The sequence below is a fragment of the Labrus bergylta genome, chromosome 16 (assembly GCF_963930695.1).
Source record: "Labrus bergylta chromosome 16, fLabBer1.1, whole genome shotgun sequence".
NCBI classification, from domain to species: domain Eukaryota; kingdom Metazoa; phylum Chordata; class Actinopteri; order Labriformes; family Labridae; genus Labrus; species Labrus bergylta.
This window is the reverse complement of record NC_089210.1, coordinates 21902353-21921218: the sequence shown is the minus strand read 5'-3', so window position 1 is coordinate 21921218 and position 18866 is coordinate 21902353. Positions and strand designations below refer to the sequence as shown.

General features: G+C 37.2%; 1 protein-coding gene across 1 annotated transcript; it reads left to right on the top strand.

Moving 5' to 3' along the window:
- The first annotated feature begins 4246 nt into the window (after positions 1-4246).
- Positions 4247-18138, top strand: LOC114919045 (nuclear GTPase SLIP-GC-like). The gene is made up of 24 exons (XM_065964816.1): positions 4247-4477; positions 5088-5169; positions 5267-5379; positions 5571-5594; positions 5751-5780; positions 5994-6024; positions 8308-8391; positions 9504-9597; positions 10594-10810; positions 10956-11180; positions 11484-11687; positions 11854-12026; positions 12261-12342; positions 12430-12517; positions 12614-12741; positions 13291-13467; positions 13568-13725; positions 14853-14976; positions 15723-15831; positions 15925-16058; positions 16522-16603; positions 17774-17855; positions 17960-17990; positions 18112-18138. The coding sequence occupies exons 2-24, from the start codon at positions 5103-5105 to the stop codon at positions 18136-18138; spliced, it is 2484 nt and encodes an 827-aa protein (XP_065820888.1). The 5' UTR covers positions 4247-4477; positions 5088-5102.
- The last annotated feature ends 728 nt before the right edge of the window (positions 18139-18866 follow it).

The window sequence follows — 18866 nt, the reverse complement described above, 5'->3', positions numbered from 1 at the left end:
GCCTTTATTAGATCGGACAGCTGAAGAGAGACAGGGAACGGGAGGAGAGAGTGGGGGGATGACATGCAGCAAAAGGCCGAGGTCAGATTCAGTCCCACAACTGCTGCTTAGGAATGTAATCGCTGTACATGGGGCGTGACATAACCGTTATTTGTTTCTACCATTCTTTCAGCAAGACATCAACTTCTGCAATAATTCAGCTTTTTGTTATTCTTGAATATGTGTTAACGATTTTTTGTTAGTGTTTTTATTTCATGAATTTAGAAGTGGATGATTTGATGTACCTGCTACAGTTTCACTGATTATTACAGTGTCAAATTAAATCTAATAAAACTTTAATCTGTGTAATGATATATTAGAAATAAGAGTTAATTTTATTATCAGACCAACTTTTCTGGCTTCCTGATATGAACTGTACAATGTTTGTTTTGTTTTTAAGTCTTCATTGTTTATAAATGCAATATGGCACATCATGCAATAAAACTCCTGATTAAAATGTTGTTGCCTTTTTGTCTTTATTGTGAATTTGGTATAAAAGTCCTGCAGCTGCCCAAAAGATTTCCATTCAACCCAAATGTGCTGTAAATACACAGAAGCTGTCATTTAAGAGACACAAACCCAGAAAACAGACTACTGCATATCTAGTCATCACAGGAGAAACACTCCAGGCCTGTAGGGGGCGCTAAATGTTACAGCTATCCTTTTATGGAGAAATGTATTTTGATTATTGGTAAAGTAACCCCTGCTGCTGAGTGAGGCTTTTTAGCCAAGGATTTTCTCATGACTCAGCACCTGAACAACTGATGTTCATGTTGTCTGACTTTTGTTTGTTGTGCCATCAGTCCCAGGGGGTGAGGGGTGGGGGAGTGCTGTGTTTGTCATAGCCCGTCTGTTTCATCCGCCAGCCGATCTCAAAACGTTGTCCTTCCAATTATCTTTGTTAATTATGTTCTTTGTAAAAAAACAATTCACTCATATACAGTCTAAGTAGCGCCCCCTATCTGCTGTGATGATTGCAGCTTTTTTCTGTTTCCTTTGTTTTCTGTTTGTGTGTTTTTGACTTTGCATCATTTGTGTATTTGCTGAATGTTTACTATTAATGTATTCATTTCTGCTTTTTGCAGCATGTTCATTCCTTTTGCAGCACCACGTCTCCTTTGTATTTGTTAGACATTTATTTTCCAGTTGCATCCAGATTTTGCTGCCTGTTTTGTCCTTAAGTATTTTCAACCTTTGCAGCTTGTTCGTACATCGTATTAAAGTTAGTGAATGTTTTCCCTGACATCAGTTTCTGTTCTGACAAAAAACTAATGTTCCAATCAAGTTTCCAGACCAAAATCTGTAAGCATAACCCAAACTCTTAAAGTAACCTTCACTGCATACTTAGTGTTTGTTGCTCATGAAGTCGTAGCATTCACATTGTAACTTTGTAATAATACAGTTTCCTGACATCATGCAACCACACACAAACCTACAGCAGTAAAACACCCTGTGTGTAGAAGGTGGCTCACCTTATATGCCTGACGTTATGTTGTAGCATTCTTTAAGCATAAGTTTGACTTCTGGGTGTGTTGTATAGTAAATAAACTGCTGTTGATAAAACCAGCAATTAACAAATGTGCTCACACACAAATGTCAAGCACTACAATTTTTTCCATTGATTCGTTAGAATAAATCATTTTCTACACACATCAGAGCGGCATATGCCCTTGGTTTTAGTTAATAATGGCATTGTTTGTTTTATACAATAGTTGTGTTACCTTTCATACAACCCAACAACTGCACTGAGGCAGAACCTGTTGGTCTGCTTTGTGGACATACAGGTGTGGTTCATCATACCAGAATTAAGTTTCAACAACAAAGACGCTCATATAAAACCTGTTTATGAGTGACATTTAAAATCAACTTAGGAAAATGTAATAACTGTTGACTGCAAAACCCTTTCACACCTTTAATTAAACTTAATGAGAAGAACATTAAGTTTGGCCGAACAGCATCTGGCCGCCTGGTGTGCTGACAACAACCTGCTCCTCAACACCAGCAAGACGAAGGAGATCATCGTGGACTTCAGGAGAGAAAGAGGAAGAACGCACAACCCCATTCACATCAACGGGATGGCTGTTGAACGTGTCTCCAGCTTCAAGTTCCTGGGGACCCACATCACAGAGGACCTCTCCTGGTCCACTAACACCTCCAGTCTGGTTAAGAAGGCTCATCAACGCCTCTTTTTCCTGAGGACACTGAAGAGACACCACCTGTCTTCAGCTGATGAACTTCTACCGCTGTGTGATCGAGAGCATCCTGACCAGCAGTGTCTCAGTCTGGTACGGAAACTGCTCTGTCGCAGACCGTAAGGCGCTACAGCGGGTGGTAAAAACTGCCCAGCGCATCACAAGGTGTCCACTTCCTGCCATTGAGGATGTCCAAAGAAAACGCTGTCTGCGGCGAGCTCACGGCATTCTTAAAGACTCCTCCCACCCTGCCCACAGACTGTTTACCCTCCTGCCCTCCGGCAGGCGCTTCAGAAGCCTCCGGACCAGAACCAGCAGACTGAGGAACAGCTTTTTCCCCAGAGCTGTCTCTCTACTGAACTCTACCCCCCCGAACTCTGAGCTCTGTCTCTCTCTCTCTCTCTCTCCCTCTCTCTCTCTCTCTCTCTCTCTCCCTCTCTCTCTCTCTCCGCCCCCTGCTGACCCCCCTTTCCCCTGCATATCACCTCACACCCATCATCCCCCCACCACTCCTCCTGGTCACACACACACATCTCATCCACCTGTATTATTGTATTATAGTATGTTCATATTATGTCCATATTCTTTATATTATCTGTAAACTAGTATAGCATGCTCACTGCACCTTAATCTGTATATTATAATCCTAAGAATACACTTATATTTATAGCATTTATTTATATTTATAGCATCCCATTAATCCAGCCATCTAGATATACCTAATAATTCACTTTTTTTAGTCTACATCTGTAAATTTTGTAATTACTGTACATAGCACAGACTCTTGCACTTTCTGCTTATTTGCACTTCTGGTGAGATGCCAAACCTCATTTCGTTACTCTATACTTGTATATGTGTAATGACAATAAAGTTGAATCTCATCTCATCATCATCTCATCTCATCTCATCCCAGCCCAGATAACTTTGGACTTGAGCCACCAAGTCTACAGTTAATCAAGTTTATAGAGGTATAGATAAAAAAGGACAAGTTCAAGGCTCTGTCTGTTCTGAGTTTGTTGAAATTAGATTTTACATACTGACTTAAATCAAGATATCACACTAAGTTGAGGAATATGTGTTTTGGAAAGAACTGGTGTGTAAAGGCTTATGATGTGGTTGCTGCTTGGGATCGACTGATTAATTTTAACAGTTTTTTCTTTTCCTTTTTTTATATCATGTATGAAAGTATCCATGAGGTTTGTTTGCATCACAAACATTATTAGATACAGGACTGAAATTCATTTTGTTTTACTGAACAGTTTATAGTAACAGAAAACCTAAAATTGTGATCTGTTACCCAACATAATGGAGGTATACTTTTAGAAAGATGATAAACAACCCAGTGATTTCTGTTCTTTGACCAACAGCTTGATACATTTTTTTAAATATTTTTCTGCCAACAGGTTTGATTCTATTCATACAACTGCAACACTGCACGTCTATTTGTAAAGCTTTTAGGAAACCCATTGTTCTGCTGTTTTCTCTCCATATATACTCATGTCAAGGCTGACCCAAGCAGGGTTTGTTTTGTTAGCACAAGGTGCAGAACATAAAAAGAGCATCAACACTGTAACTGATTGAGTGTGACTTTAAAATAAAAAAATGACCCATTGTGTCTTCAGAGTTCCAGCTTTACAGTGCAAGTATCAAAAACAACCAGTAGGAGTCACTCTCATATACCTGTTGTCTTAACAATGAGTTTAAGCACATTATTTCAAATACTGAACTTTAGTACATTTTTAAATTTGTTCCAGGTATAGGAACGTTCAACTTTTGTCCATCACTTTTATCTGATAGCTGCAGAACACAGCAACGGCTCCAGAGGAGAAATATGGAAAAGGAGTAAGAAATACATAATTTACTGTATGTGTCTGACAACAAGTATTTAATAAATACTTGTATTTGATTATACATTTTAAATTTTTAATCAACTTGCAGCATGTGATTGTGAATAAGTTCATGAGAAAGTGAAAGAGCTGATGGCATGAAGGCGGAGCAGACACAGAGGGCTTGTGTACTTAAAGAACCTTGAATGAAACATCGCTTTCATTTACAGGAAGAGGAACATTGGTCATGATTTAAGTATCATGTCATGTAACCTCTAGTGTTTTTACCAAGACTGAGGTGATTGTGGTGTGTTGATTTTTTTACTTGATCATCTGGGAGTTTTGATACAGCCATCTGTGGAGCTTTTTGGACTTTTTCCATTTTAGCTTTCATCATCGTCTACAGACTCCAAAGGAATTGTAAGTAAAGCAGTGTTACATAAGATAAGAAAGAAATAGAGATGTAACTGGTTTTACTAACTCTGTTTGATTGAACTTATTATCTTTGATTTTATTTTGTACTGTACTATATGTTTCTGCATAACTTAAAGAGTAACTAAACCCTAAAACCACTTTTTTCAACTATAAACCTCTGTATTTGAGTATTAAGTAGTGTTATGGATCAATTCAAGTCCAAATCTTAACATTTGAGTACAAAGTATTGAAATTTGAAATATTGTGTTAGAAATGTACATAGTGTCTGCCCTTCCGGTTGAAAAACTCTAACGGCTGTGTGGAGTGAATGCCTACGTCACCAAACCTATAAAAGCCTCGTCACCCGACACCTAGCTAAACCTACCGGTACTGTTTTTATTTGTGTGTGTGGGGCAAACATTGTATCATGTTGCGGCTAAAAACAGCGTGAAGGAGTGAGTGGGCGAGTTGCTGGGGTCCTTTCCTTGCCACTGCTATTGTCTGTTCATAACTCCTTATCTTTGTCTAATTACATGTACCGGTAATTCATAAACACTTCTATAATATGTGACATTGTAATATCAGATTTAAATATTATTATGTGATTACCTTACAGTTGCTGTTTCCCGTCATGGATGATTTTGTTAAAACAAAATTAACTGAATGGGGTCTCAGCGATTGGATTAAAACGTTTCAAGGTAAAGTATTACCATTGTTTTGGATTGTCACAAGCAATTTCCCACCAATACTGAAACATTCAACAAAAATTCTTCTGCATTGTTTTCCTAATAACAGATCAAGGCATTAAAAAGGAAAGTTTTTACTGTCTCGATAATGATGACATCGATAACTTGATCAAGAAAGTTGGACCAAAGGCAATATTCAAGAAGAGACTTAAGTTGCTGAAGGTAATACTCTGAATGTGTTTGGTTTAGTCATTTCCCACCTTTAGATCCAATCCAATCATTTATCTATAAAAAAGGAGACACCATGAGATGAAAGATCACAAGACCCAAGAATGACTAAAATGGCTTTTACTGTAATCTCTCAAAAATGTCTTCACTAATTATCAATTTTTAACTTTTCCCTTTGACATTAGGGGGAGAAAAATGCAACAAATCAGGTCATTCATTCATTTTCTTCTCCTTTGAGTGCAGTGCATGTTCTTTAATTTAGTGTTGTGTATATATTACAGTCAGGCCATAATTATTTCAAATGTCTGCTAAAATGTTACATTGCTTTATTCTGAGAGTGATTATTTTCTTGACTTTGTCAACAGGAACATGAAGAAACTGCTGATTCGGCTCAGGTAAGGATAAAATACATTTTCCAGGGATACTGTTATTATACTTGTACCTCTTTTAATCATCAATGTGCAATAGAATTACTGATGTGTCCTGAGAAAAATCACCATCATATTTGACTGAATCAATGGTTGACTCCACTTCCAGAGGTTTAGTCACACTCATCATAGCTTGGATGATATCTGTTTCAATGAGTCAAATGCATATTTCATCTTTAGGTTTTGGCCAACAGTAACACAAGAGATAAAGGTAAGGTCTAAAGTATCTTATGTATGATTTATGGTGATCTGTTTTTGTAGTAATAATGTCTTGTTCTGACAAATCTACTATTTGTACGTAATATTGTAACAGCCTGTCCTAACAGCATGTGACGTGAGGGTCCTAACCGTACAGCTCCACTGCTTTAGGCGAGGACGTTAGGGATCCCACCGGAGCACTCTATTCGCTTGATGGGCGTATACACCCACTGAAAAGTGGGGGTGTTCCGTTTTTCCTGGACCTCCACCCATTCTTGATAGCCAAGTTGTATAAAAAATGAAAAATGAATACACCTGATTGGATGAACACGTGGCTAGTCCGGAGAAGAATAGAGTGCTGGTCTATTCTTCTCCGGTGTGTGCCTCTCACATCTCGTCGCAACGATCACATAATGCATTGCGATACTGCCTCTCCGTCTCTCCATAGGAAATGATTAGAAAGCCTTTAGAGGCTGTCCGTCGTCGGAACCAATGTGTCATGATTTGGTTTTGTATTTGTGTTTCCCCGTTTTCTCCGAGTGTTGCTTGTTTCTCTTGTGTGTTAATGTTTCCTAGTGTTGATGGTTTCCTAGTTTTGTCTTCAGTGTTTTCTGTTTTATTTTGTCATTTATTATCCTCGTGTATCTCTGTGTTCTAGTGTGTTTTGTTAGACTCTTGAGTTCTGTGTGTCTTTAGTGTTTCATGATTTAGTTTGTATTGTCCTCAGTGTTTCTTGTCTTGTGTTTCTCCCTGCCTTGATTGCCCTGATTGTCCTCACCTGTGTCTTGTTAGTCTCACCTGTGTTTGATTACCCCTGTCTATTTAGTCTCTGGCTGTATCCGAATTGCCAAGTACCTACTCAATCTGTCAGTAGGCAGTAAGGCGCACACAGTAGGCAGATATTTGTTCCTACTTCATCTGATTCATTCAGTATGGAAGTGGCGTCATTTACGTTACCCGAACTGGCCACATTCACCTGTTTTTTTTTTGTTTTTTTGTTTAGCTTTATTCAGGAAGAGTAATGCTCATATACAGTCAGGTGAACAAAAAACAATATCACAATGTAAATCAAGTAAAAGACAGATTAAATAACTAAATAACATACAGTACATGCAGGAAAGAGCAAATAAAAGACAATAATATACAGAATATAAAATAAACCAATAAAGACGCATTTAAATAGTGAAATCATTATTTAAATAAAGGGAGAACGGTTTTATAATAATGCCGACATTTGTTATATTTTCTGTTGTTAATTAAAAGTAGTGATTTCAGACGGGACTTTAACTGTAGATTAAAAATTGATTCAATTAATCCACGCTCGTTTGTTTTGATTTGGAGGCGGACGTGAAGTGAGGATTTACGTTTAATTTTGCACAGCATTGTGGGTGGTAAAATACAATTCATTTCCTGAAAGCACGCATCCGATCCATACTGCATGAAACCCGGAAGTTAGTATCCATACTGAAATGTTCAGTATACTGAGGTGGACACAAAAAATGTATACTGAATGACCACGAAAGTTCAGTATACTGAAACTCCCTACTGAAAAGTACGTACTGCCTACTGAACTGTGGCTATTCGGAAAGGGCCTCTGTGTTCCTTCCCTTGTGTTGTCAGTTCCTTGTATGTTGTAAGTAGCCAGAGTTCATTGTCGTATGTCGAATGTTAGTTGTCAGTCTACTAGTGTCTCCTTGTTTTTTTGTTTTGGATTTTGATAGTAAGTTTTTGTTTGCCTTTTTTGATTATTAAATACTTTTAATTTATTCTGCACTTGGGTCCACCTCTCCTTGTTTTCCAACCATTCATGACACAGTGGAGCCGTACCGTAACTGCCCGTCCTAGCTACCCTGACTCCCCGTTTCTATTTTCCTATGTCGCTCGTGTAGACAGATGAGGAAGGAGGGGGCTGACATACACAGCACTGACACTCATTTTTCTTAGTCAACAGAGCTTGTCAGCTTGTCTTACCAAGTGGAGATAGTGGTGCATTAATATCGGTAATATCCACATTCGTGATTGAAATGTTCTCTGACTTGTGTCAACAACACCGCTCACTGCACGCCGTTTATTGACAAACCTCTGTGTGTTGTGACAGTCAACAGCTCCTGAATACACCTTTGACCACCTTCATTACAAAAACACTAGATGTCATATTGTTTGCAAAGGGAAACTGAAATTCACAGAGAAAATAATGATATATTTGATGGATGCAGATATATAATGCTTGCCTGCTGTTAGGACACAGTGTTAGTCGCAAAAAGCTCTAAAGATTTTTTATAAAAAAATAAATTAGGAAAAAGAAAGTTGGAGCTTCAGGAGGAGTCCAGCGGATGGCTATCACCAACTAAGAAACAACAACGGGACTCCACATATGCAGGTATTTATGCTATGTTGAGAACAATTATAACCACCAGAACAGTGCTCTCCAAGCTATATAACAGAGCTGCTGACACCATATGAGCCAGCCCGCAGTCTTAGATCCTCAGGTGGGGGCCTCCTGGTCGTTCCAAAGTCGAGACTTAAAACTAAAGGTGACAGGGCCTTTTCAGTCAGGGCCCCTCGACTTTGGAACGACCTCCCTGAGGAGATAAGACTCGCAGATTCCCTCAATTCTTTTAAATCCCTTCTTAAAACATACTTTTACAGACTTGCTTTTATGTGATGTTGTCTTCTGAATGTCTTTTCTTACTGGTTTTACTATTTTTATCTTCTTTTACTTCTTACTGTCCTTTTATTTATGCTCTTATCTTAACTCCTCTTATGTTTTAACTTGGTAATTTCTTATCTTAGTATATTTATGTTTTATATTTATAGTCACTTTTGATTAATATTCTAGTTGTTTTTTTTATCCTTTAACCACTTGTTTCTATTTCTTTTACTGCTCTTACCTTCTTATTGCTGTTATCTTTTGATTTGCTTTTATCTCTTTTAGTTTCTTACATCTTTTTAAATCTTTGCTCCTCTTGGTCTCAGCTCGTGTTGTTGGGTTCTTGTGTTGCCTGGGTTCTTATATATGGTTCTTATATTGGTCGGGTTATATATCTGTTGGGTATCGTGCAATATGGGTTCTTTTCTGTTGAATTGTATTTAATTATTTTTAGTATTTTGCATTTGTTATGTTCTTGTTGTTGTTTATGTTCTTCTGTGTTTGGTTTAGTTTGTTCTTGTTTTAGCTGTTTGTCAAAGCACTTTGTAAACCTGTGTTTTTTAAAGGTGCTATATAAATAAAGTTATTATTATTATTATTATTATTATTATTATTATTTTGCTATGGATGCCAAATAATGTTTTGTAAAGAAGTTTTTTTCTCTATCAAAATTGGCTTCCTTTTTCAACACCATTGGTTGCTGCTTTGTTGGTACTCTCTGAGTTGTCCTTAATTGACATTGAAAAGGAAGGCTATAGGCACTTTTTCCTTTTCCTTATGTCTTGTTTAACATGGCACCTAATTAATACACTTGTTTCTTTGTCTTTTCTTTTCTCCAACAGAAAAATTCATGCTGTCTGAAGTGAGAAACATTATGGCATGTGTTCATAACAAAGTACTCCACAGAGAGAAAACAAAGCTCAATGCTTTTCTAGAGTAAGAAAATAAATAATATATCACATATTTGCTTATGGGTCACAAAAAGTTTCTTGACTGTCCTCGTGTTTCTTCTTAATTTTGCACTTTATGGTATTGCATGTCAGAAAGTTTCACAGAAAGACAAACTCATTAATGAGCCCAGAAATAGGTATTGCATTCTATTTACTGCAACTTTCAGAGCTACATTCTATCCTGTAACACATTCATTTATCTTAATATTTATATTCTCCTGTTCAGACTATTCTTATATCTGCACTTTACAATGATGTGTGCATTTCACTAGTGAAAAAAAGTATTCACTATTGACTTTAATATTGTTAATTGGCCTTCATTGTGACAAATAGAATATACATATTCATTGAAGTCCCATCCCCCAACGAGGGATACCAGAAGCGATCCTGTTGTCTGTCTTTTTTAAACATATTCATAGGTTTGAAGTCAGGGAGTGTAGCAGCTGGGGTCCCCCAGGAATTGGTTAGAGTCGAACCCCTTTTCTCTGTATTTGGTACTATTTATAGACAGCAATTTTTCATGTAATTGTCTGAAGTTTTGAGAACGAAACAAAATCAATGACTTTCAGTAATTTACTACGATAGTAAACATCTGGCTTTGACTTCCTGCTTGAAATTCACAATTTAGCAAGATTTCAAGTGCGACCATTCACATGTGACAGCTGTGGCTCAGTAGTAGTGTTAATCATCTCTCAAACAGATGATCGGGTTTTCGATTCCTAGCTCCTGCAGTTGTAGGTTGAGGCATCATTGGGCAAGAAACCAAGTTGCTCTTGCTGCTGTGTCAACTGTGAATGTGTGTGAATAGGATTCATATCTATATGGTACTCCATTATGTTCTATTCTAATGATAACATGATCCAATGGTGCATAAATGAAAGCAAGAAGGCAGACAGCTTAACAATTCAGACCTTTATTTATTTTATTTTTTATACTTTTAATATTTGTCATACGAATAAACAGATTTGAACTCTCGTAACAGGGAAAAAATCTGTGATTTGGAGACAGAAAAGAGGGAGCTGGTTGGTGTCTTTGGAAGAACAGGGGCTGGAAAAAGCTCTTTAATAAATGCTGTCATCGGAGAGAAGGATCTCTTGCCCTCAGGAAGTGTCAGTGCTTGTACAACAGTCATCATTAAGGTGGAGGCTAACAAGCAGAACCAGAACTATGAGGCAGAGATTGAATTCATCACAAAAGAGGTAAAACGATGTTAACATGAATATTTATCCTCCTTTAAAAAGTAATGAGGTAGCTGCAAAGATACTAACGCTCATTACATGGCTTCATCCATTTATTTCATTTAATCCAATTAAACTAAACTGAGTTAAGTATTTTCTTTTATAGGAATTGGAGAAGGAGTTGTGGTTCTTGTTCACTTTCATCCTGAATGATGAAGACTACAAAGATGAAGATGATGATGATTACAATGACGCTGTTGAAATGCTGTCAGCGCTGTATGGAGAAGAATGGAAAAACAAACGCTCTGTGGAACATCTCATAAACGACAAACATTTCAGAGAAATTCCAGAATTTATCGTTTCTAAGAAGAAACCCTTGACCTGTGAATCAGTAAGAAAGAAAAAAATCTACAGTATCAGTCTTATATGTACACGTATATATCCAAAAATTACTTAACAGAAAGCTTTTTTGTTTTGTAATGTATAACATTTCAAACTCAGACATAAAGTGAAGTCTGTGGTTTAAATACTGCCTGGCTGTTCAAGTTTTGCTTAATTTTGAGGTAGTTCAGAAATTGTTCATATAAATTAAGTATTAGTTGTAGATGGTCTGTGTAACTGCTTGTCATAATCAGGCGGTTGTACTCTTCAAGGTGCATTAAATAAATCTTTAATCTTGTTTTTCATGTTTAAGGCAAAAGAGCTGTCTGCAAAACTTGTGAAATACACAAGAAGCTCAAAGGACAGAGATGCTAAAGAAGTAAAGAGGTGGTTTTGGCCCCTGGTGAAGTGTGTGACAATCAGGGTGCCAAATAATGACCTTCTCCAGAATGTCACACTTGTGGATCTGCCTGGAAATGGGGACCGCAACACGGGCAGAGATAAAATGTGGAAAGGGGTAAATCATTTAAATGCATCACTTTGTTTATATTGTTTTAAGTTTAACATTATTTTATTACAAAGCACTGATATTGACTCCATTGAAATACATTGCTGTATTAATTGCATAACCTTTCTTTGATATTGACTGATATTCACGATTAACTTGGATTTCATCCTTGTAGGTGGTTCAAAGCTGTTCCACTGTGTGGATCGTGACGGACATTAACAGAGCAGCATCAGAGAAAGAACCATGGGAGATTCTGAACAGTAGCCTTATTGGAAATGGTGGCCAATGTCAGCACATTCACTTCATCTGCACCAAGTCTGATCAAATTGGACGTCATAAAGGTCAAAGGTCAGTGATTTTTTTTCAAACATTATAATTATATTCAAACACTGATAAGATGTCCCCCTACCTAATGTGTATACCATCACAATCAGGCTATAAACTGCGTGCCTTGTTTATGAAGAAAATAAAAAACGGTCCAGGCCTTACCTGCATCTTGTTGAACATCACTAGCCTTCCATTGGTGTTGTTCTCATTTCTCTCAAGTGTTGCTAATCAGATGATACTGATCTCTTCTAACAGTTCAGTGGAAGCCATAAGAGAGAGGAACGAGGAAGTAAAGGTGGAAGTGAAGGATCACTTTAGGGAACAACAGATGGCTACGGTGAGTTTTGTAGACTGACGACAACAAAACACGAAGCTGTTCTATAACTGCAATCCCACCTTAAAATGATTCATTTTATTTTTTCAGAGACATTTCAGTGATGAATGTTTCAAAGTGTTCACAGTGAGCGCCATTGAGTTTCAGGACAAAGAATTGCTTGAACCTGCTGACACTGGTAGGTGATCCCCCCATGGAACAGTTAGTGGATTATTTAATGTTTATAACATGTGAAAAGTGTCTAAGAATATTGTTATGTATTTATTATTTACAGAAATCCCTGAACTTCAGAAGATTTTGCAAAAACTTAATGACAATCACTCAGAGACACGGAACTACTGGTATGTGTCAGGAGCGTATGGGATACTGTCCTTAATTCAAGGGGCCCGCTGTGGAGGAGGGGTAAGATAATGTAACAACACTTTCATTCTGTTTACGTATCAGAATTATTCGGGCTGTATAAATAAAATGTTAATTTTTTATTAAATAAATGCAGAAAAAATAAGGTAACAATAAACTTGAGCCTAATTTATTGCACTCTGACGTTAAACGTTGCATACAACCGGTCACATCAGCTTTTAAACTTGATGAAAAAAATGCTAAAGATGTCATGGGCTTTTGTTTTTTATTATTTCACACACACACACACACACACACACACACACACACACAGACACACACACACACACACACACACACACACACACACAGAAACATTCCCCTGTGATGCTTTAGCTCTAGGAATTACCTGAGGGGTAATCAGCTGATCTTTTATATTACCCCTCAGGTAACGATCTCACAATCTCTTAAAAACTGTTCCAACATTTTCTGTTAAATAAACCATAACCAGGTAATTATGAAGAATTAAAAAAGATAATTGAAAGAAAGCCCAGAAAGGGGGAAGTGTAGATTAAATGTTTTGAATTTTAAATGTTTTCTGTTTGATTTCAGGCTACGGTAAAAACAGAAGTGAGCAAAGTCCTTACAGAAACAATGAAGTGTGGACATGAACAAGTCCAAAAGTCCATGCAAGAGGCCACAGATGCTTTGGAAGAATGTCTCAAGCGTGGGGTTGAGAACTCTAAAAGTTCATGTGATGATGTCTTGAAGTCCTTTTTATGTCCTGAGGTACCTGAATATTATGTTTTCATAACAAAACCACAGATTGTCCAACCCATACTTAAATTATTAGTGTCTAATGAAATATTCTAATTTTGTTTTGTTTCAGAGGAAGGGAAAAGGAAGTGGTTTTCACAAGACACTGAAATGTGTAATCGACAACTATGGTGTCCACAAAACAACAGCAGGGAAACACTTAAACCTCAATGAGGATTTAGCTGCAAAGCTGATGGACAGCATTGATGAAGAATTCAGAAAGACCTTCCCGTAAGGAATTACTAAACAAGGACAAAAAATTGCCTCCTAAAAGCGACGGCAAAGAGCATATTAAGACAATTATTGTATACAATGCAGTAATGAAACATAAAACATAGATCAATCGTTTTTGCGTTGTGCCAAAACATAACAAAAGTTATGTCAAGAAACTTTAGAAAAAGAGCAGAGCTGTTTTAGAAACCACATGCTACATACTCCTGTTGAACATAGCATGCCGTATGTACTTCATATTACCTTCAACAGTAGTATGACTGCCAGTCTGTGGTTATTTTGCAGTATGCCAGGCCCGACTAAGCTGGTTTCTGGTCTTAGAATGCATTGGAATAAAAAAAGTAACAGCCCAGCTGACAACAAACGCCACTACAGGGTAGCATCCACTTACAGTCTGGAAAAAGCTGACGAGTGATTAATTTAGATTTTCAGCATTTTGAGAATCAAACAAGTTGATGGTGGTATCTTTGTGTGGTTTGGTCGGATTGTGATTATTTCTCGGGACACAATGGCCGTTGCTGTCCATCATCTCTGACCTGGTGCTTTGACTTGTGGGAAACAGTACGCAAGGACGACTGGTCTGATGCATATAATGTTTGTGCACCTCGCTCAGACCCCGTTCAGTACGACGTCCGGATAGTTTTGGCATTCAGGGGATCTCGGATTTGTTCGCATACTGCATACTGCATTCTGGCCAAATCAGTGCGTACTACTAATTTAAATTAGTTGGTGGTTTCAGAAAAAGCCCAGGTGAAACCTGTACTCCATGTTGTATGATTAAAATAAACCCAACACGAGTCCACCATAAGCAAACCTTTGGCAGCATTTATGCGAAGGAAAACTGTCCTTCTAACCAGCAGTTACCTTGAGCACCCGGCTAATGGTGAACAGTTTTAAAAAAGTATTCAGATAGAAATTAAGGAGATGGATTGGGCTGTAAACTTAAAATTGGCTGTCAAGTTTTCCAAGCTGAGTGGGCAAAACTAAGAACAAGACTATCGAAACAGTTGTGATTAAGTTCAGGTCTATGTTGGATTCTGCCACTCCATCTGCTACAGCTGAAATTATTTAATTTGAAACTTGTCCGGTCTTACTTAATGAAAGAGCTACTTATGAACATGTTTCAGAACTGAATCAAATCCTGGACCATTCAACGGGACCATCAGTTCCTTTTCACTCGACACTGGGAAGCTGATTAAAAATCGGAAGTACAAAGACGTGAAACTGCAACTGGAATTTCTCAGGACTGAGGTAAAAGAAGGAATAATTCAATCTAATGACTGATCAAGTAGTTTGTCGAGCAAATCAACATTAACCTGACGTTTGTGACTAATGTATGGAATAAAGAGAAAACATGCAAAAGTGAAACCAAAACATTGTTATTTATTCAGCTCTAAACATTATATACACTGCCTATGAAGAACACCATCAATATAAGGGATTATATTAGGGATAATATTAGGGATGCACAATACATATCAGTTCAGATGATTAATTGGCCAATATTACGGATATATATATTTTTTCATAATCATTATTAACAATAATGGCGTTCATTTATGTTTTACGGTGTACATATGTGAGTGTGCTCAAGGCACAGAACAATGTTACTGATGTGAATGAAGCCCAGAGGAGAGGGGGAAAGAATTGTGCCGAATGTGAAAAAAACCTAAAATGGGGGCTAGTCAACTGCTGGCTTATACTATGTGTTGGGCCTCATTGGTTATCTGCAGAAAGTGAAAAATAACTTTTACATGGTTAAAGTTAAAAAATATATTCTAAAGGCCTAACTATTTTTTGTTTTTCGTTGTTGACATTAGTATACTACATTAATGTAGCTCTATATATATATACCTTTACTGATTATATTCTTAGGAGCAGGTAATTATCGATATTGGCTTAATAAAATTCATATTGTGTGTCCCTAAATATAATAAATATTAGCCATTTAAATTAGAGGGTCTACAACACAGCTTGTTCTTTATCCTCTCTCTTAGGAAGAAAAAATAAAGATCGAACTCCAAGAAACCATCCGGCAGCGTAAGAAAGAAATGTACAGCGGCCTGACGACAACAATCAAGGAAACCATGCAAACATGCTACAAAGGTAAGAGAAAAGATCTTGGCACATGAAACCTGACACTGAATCAAAACATTTAACATGAAATGTAATTCATTCAAATATTCTGTTTCATTGTAGATGCTCAAAAATGTGAAGGAAAAGGAAGACTAGAAAACTCTAGGGAAATCATAAGGAAGCATGTTGATGCTAATAAGAACACCATGTTTGAGAAGGCTAAAGATGAAATGATGTCAAAACTGAAAAACCTGAAGGTTTGTCACATTATAAGTTGAATGTTGTGTTTTAAAGGCTGCAGCGTGGGTGAAGAGCCCAAGACTAATTCTCACTCTGTGGGACAATAAAGTAAACCTTGATTTTTATCTCGATTTTTATCCAAACTCAAAAGATAATAATACAGCAAAAAACGTTGCACAGTTTGATTATTTTATGGTTCAATAGAACATTTCTACTATCATCAGGTGATGTGTATCATTGAGAAAATTACTTTTGCAATTAAAACACTGCAGTCAGTGTAACAAAAAAATACATTTTGCTGTTAAATATTACAGTACAACAGAAAAAAAAATCCTATAGAAAAATATTTAGCTTTTCAGTTTTCTGAGCAGCCCAGTGAACACACGTTTAACCTGTTACTTAACATAAGATCCAGAATATGTTGAACACTATATTTAAATGCCCTGGTAATACATTTGAAATATTTTGATGCCGATTTAGGAGGAAATCCTGAAGAAACTGAACGACACAATGAAGGAGTCTATTGAGCGTGCTCTCAATTCAGATGAACAATCACTTCCAGGTAATGTGGATGTTTAGAAATTAAAAATGATTTTGCCAAAATGTACTCTGCCTGTCACATTGGTGTTGCACAATAGCTCAATCGTGTCCCCTAGAACAGGGTTTCTCAAACTATTTAGCCCGTGACCCCCAAAATAACGGTGCCAGAGACTGGGGACCCCCACTGTCCCTGGAAGTTGTTAAAGCATTTAAAGCAGCACACACTAATAGGCATATCCAAACACTGGGATTAGTAAACACAAAAAAACACAGCAGCCTATAATAATTGTATTATTTCATTGTGTCTGTGTGCATTTTTATTTACAAAGAGCAACAGACACCTACATTTTTACATTCTTGTGCAAAGTTACATTAGAAAGATTTTTTACAAATTACTTTCATTTCATCACAGATCTCACTTTATTTTAAATTCAACAACTTTTTGTATATAATTTTACAATAATGGGTAAATGTGCAATTTTAAGTCACTTCAAATGTTTATTTGTTTATGGAAGGTCATCTTGCGACCCCCCTCTCAGTGTCTTGCGACTCCCCAGGGGGTCCTGACCCCCACTTTTGAACGAACATCAAGGAGGTGCAGGGCAGTGCAAAAACAGCAGGCCTAGGAAGAAGATATACCTGCACACCTGCAAAAAACAAAAATTATTACCTGAAGAAGACCTCTGGGGGAAATGTTGGGATTGTGATGGAATAAAAACTTTTGTGGCATTTGAGCAAGTGTGCAGGTATATCTTGTTCCTCAATAGTGTCCCCTAAAAAATGTTTACTACACAATCCAGCACATTTCACTGATGTACTTTATGTGGGTTAGGTATCTAACACGTCCAGTCCTACATACAAGCCTGTGATATCTAAAGATACAAACAGGGAGTTCACACATGGATGTTATTTTGAAAATTTGATGTATTTATGACCATGGCAGAACAAAAAAAAAGACATTTCCCCACAAGACAGGAAGTTCACATATATCTGCATACAATATGTGTGAAATGTCAGGTTTAATCCCAGCCTGAAAAAACTTCCATGCTAATATTCATCCATAGAAATATAGTCACCTACTAAGAGGATATTACAAGTTTTTGCTTTTGCCAGATTCTGAAGCAGATTATCTTCACACCAAAGTGCAAAGACATTTTTTTCCGAGGTTGAAGTTTAACTTTTTGTGTTTTAGATGTCAAAAAGGAGCTTGAGACGGTGACAAAATACTATCAAGTACTGAAGAAAAACACACATGAAGGAACATCACCAGTCAGGTAAAACTTTGTTTTTAAAGTAGATAATGCTCTGATTTTAAACTGTAAGAAATTGCTTCACTTATTTTTATAACAGTTGCTAACAATGCTTCTATTCACACTAGTGCTGATCAACCCGGCCCGTCATCTGCACAGGTAAGTTTAAGTAAAAGTGATGATTAAAAGTTAACATTCTGGTAGACAATGAAATGGTAATATGAAAGTTATCAGTAGAATATCACAACCTTTGTGTTTAACTCTCTTGTGGATATTTCAGGTTTACCTGATGCAGAGAAACAGCTGAGGCCTGTTTAACCACTGAGGATCCCACAGGGAACATTGAAAAGTCAAACGAGGCTTCTGGATTTGGTCTCAACCTTTTCTTCAGGTTGTTATTTCTGCTCTCTTTTTGTTGACATGTTTGATGTGCGTTTCAGAGATGTTAGATTAGTGATAGGACAGTTTTCCTCTTGATTAGTTGTGGTGGGCCTCAGGCCAGAAATTGCAATGGGTGGTGGAGGGTCGGGGCGGGATGTTGTGTTTTCATGATAATCGTTTCTTTTTTCGGCCTTTTTGCCTTTATTAGATAGGACAGCTGAAGAGAGACAAGAAATATTGGGAGGAGAGCGTGGAGGGATGACATGCAGCAAAGGGCCAAGGTTGGATTCAAACCCACAGCTGCTGCTTAGGAATGTAGCCTCCGTACATGGGACGTGACATAACCGTTAAGCAATCCAGCGCCCCTTTCATGTTTCTACCATTTTTTCAGCTAGACATCAACTTCTTTAATAATTCAGGTTTTTTAATTCTTGAAGATGTGTTTTTTTGTGAGTGTTTTTATTTTATGAATTTAGAAGTGGATGATTTGATGTACTCCCTGCAGTTTCACTGATTATTATTGCATCTTATTAAATCTTGAACCTTAATCAAAGAATTAAGATTTTAGGCATTTCAAGGGCTGATCTTGTTCTTTTGTGATGATTAAGGACAAGACTGTTTTTACTGGGATACAAAACTTAAATCTGTGATGAT

Bases quoted from the DNA above. Each gene is read 5' to 3' on its own strand.
- LOC114919045 (XM_065964816.1), top strand. From the start codon at position 5,103: ATGGATGATTTTGTTAAAACAAAATTAACTGAATGGGGTCTCAGCGAT. The intron at 11,688-11,853 runs GTAAATCATTTA...TCATCCTTGTAG, and splicing joins GAGATAAAATGTGGAAAGGG to GTGGTTCAAAGCTGTTCCAC. The intron at 15,832-15,924 runs GTAAGAGAAAAG...GTTTCATTGTAG, and splicing joins CATGCAAACATGCTACAAAG to ATGCTCAAAAATGTGAAGGA.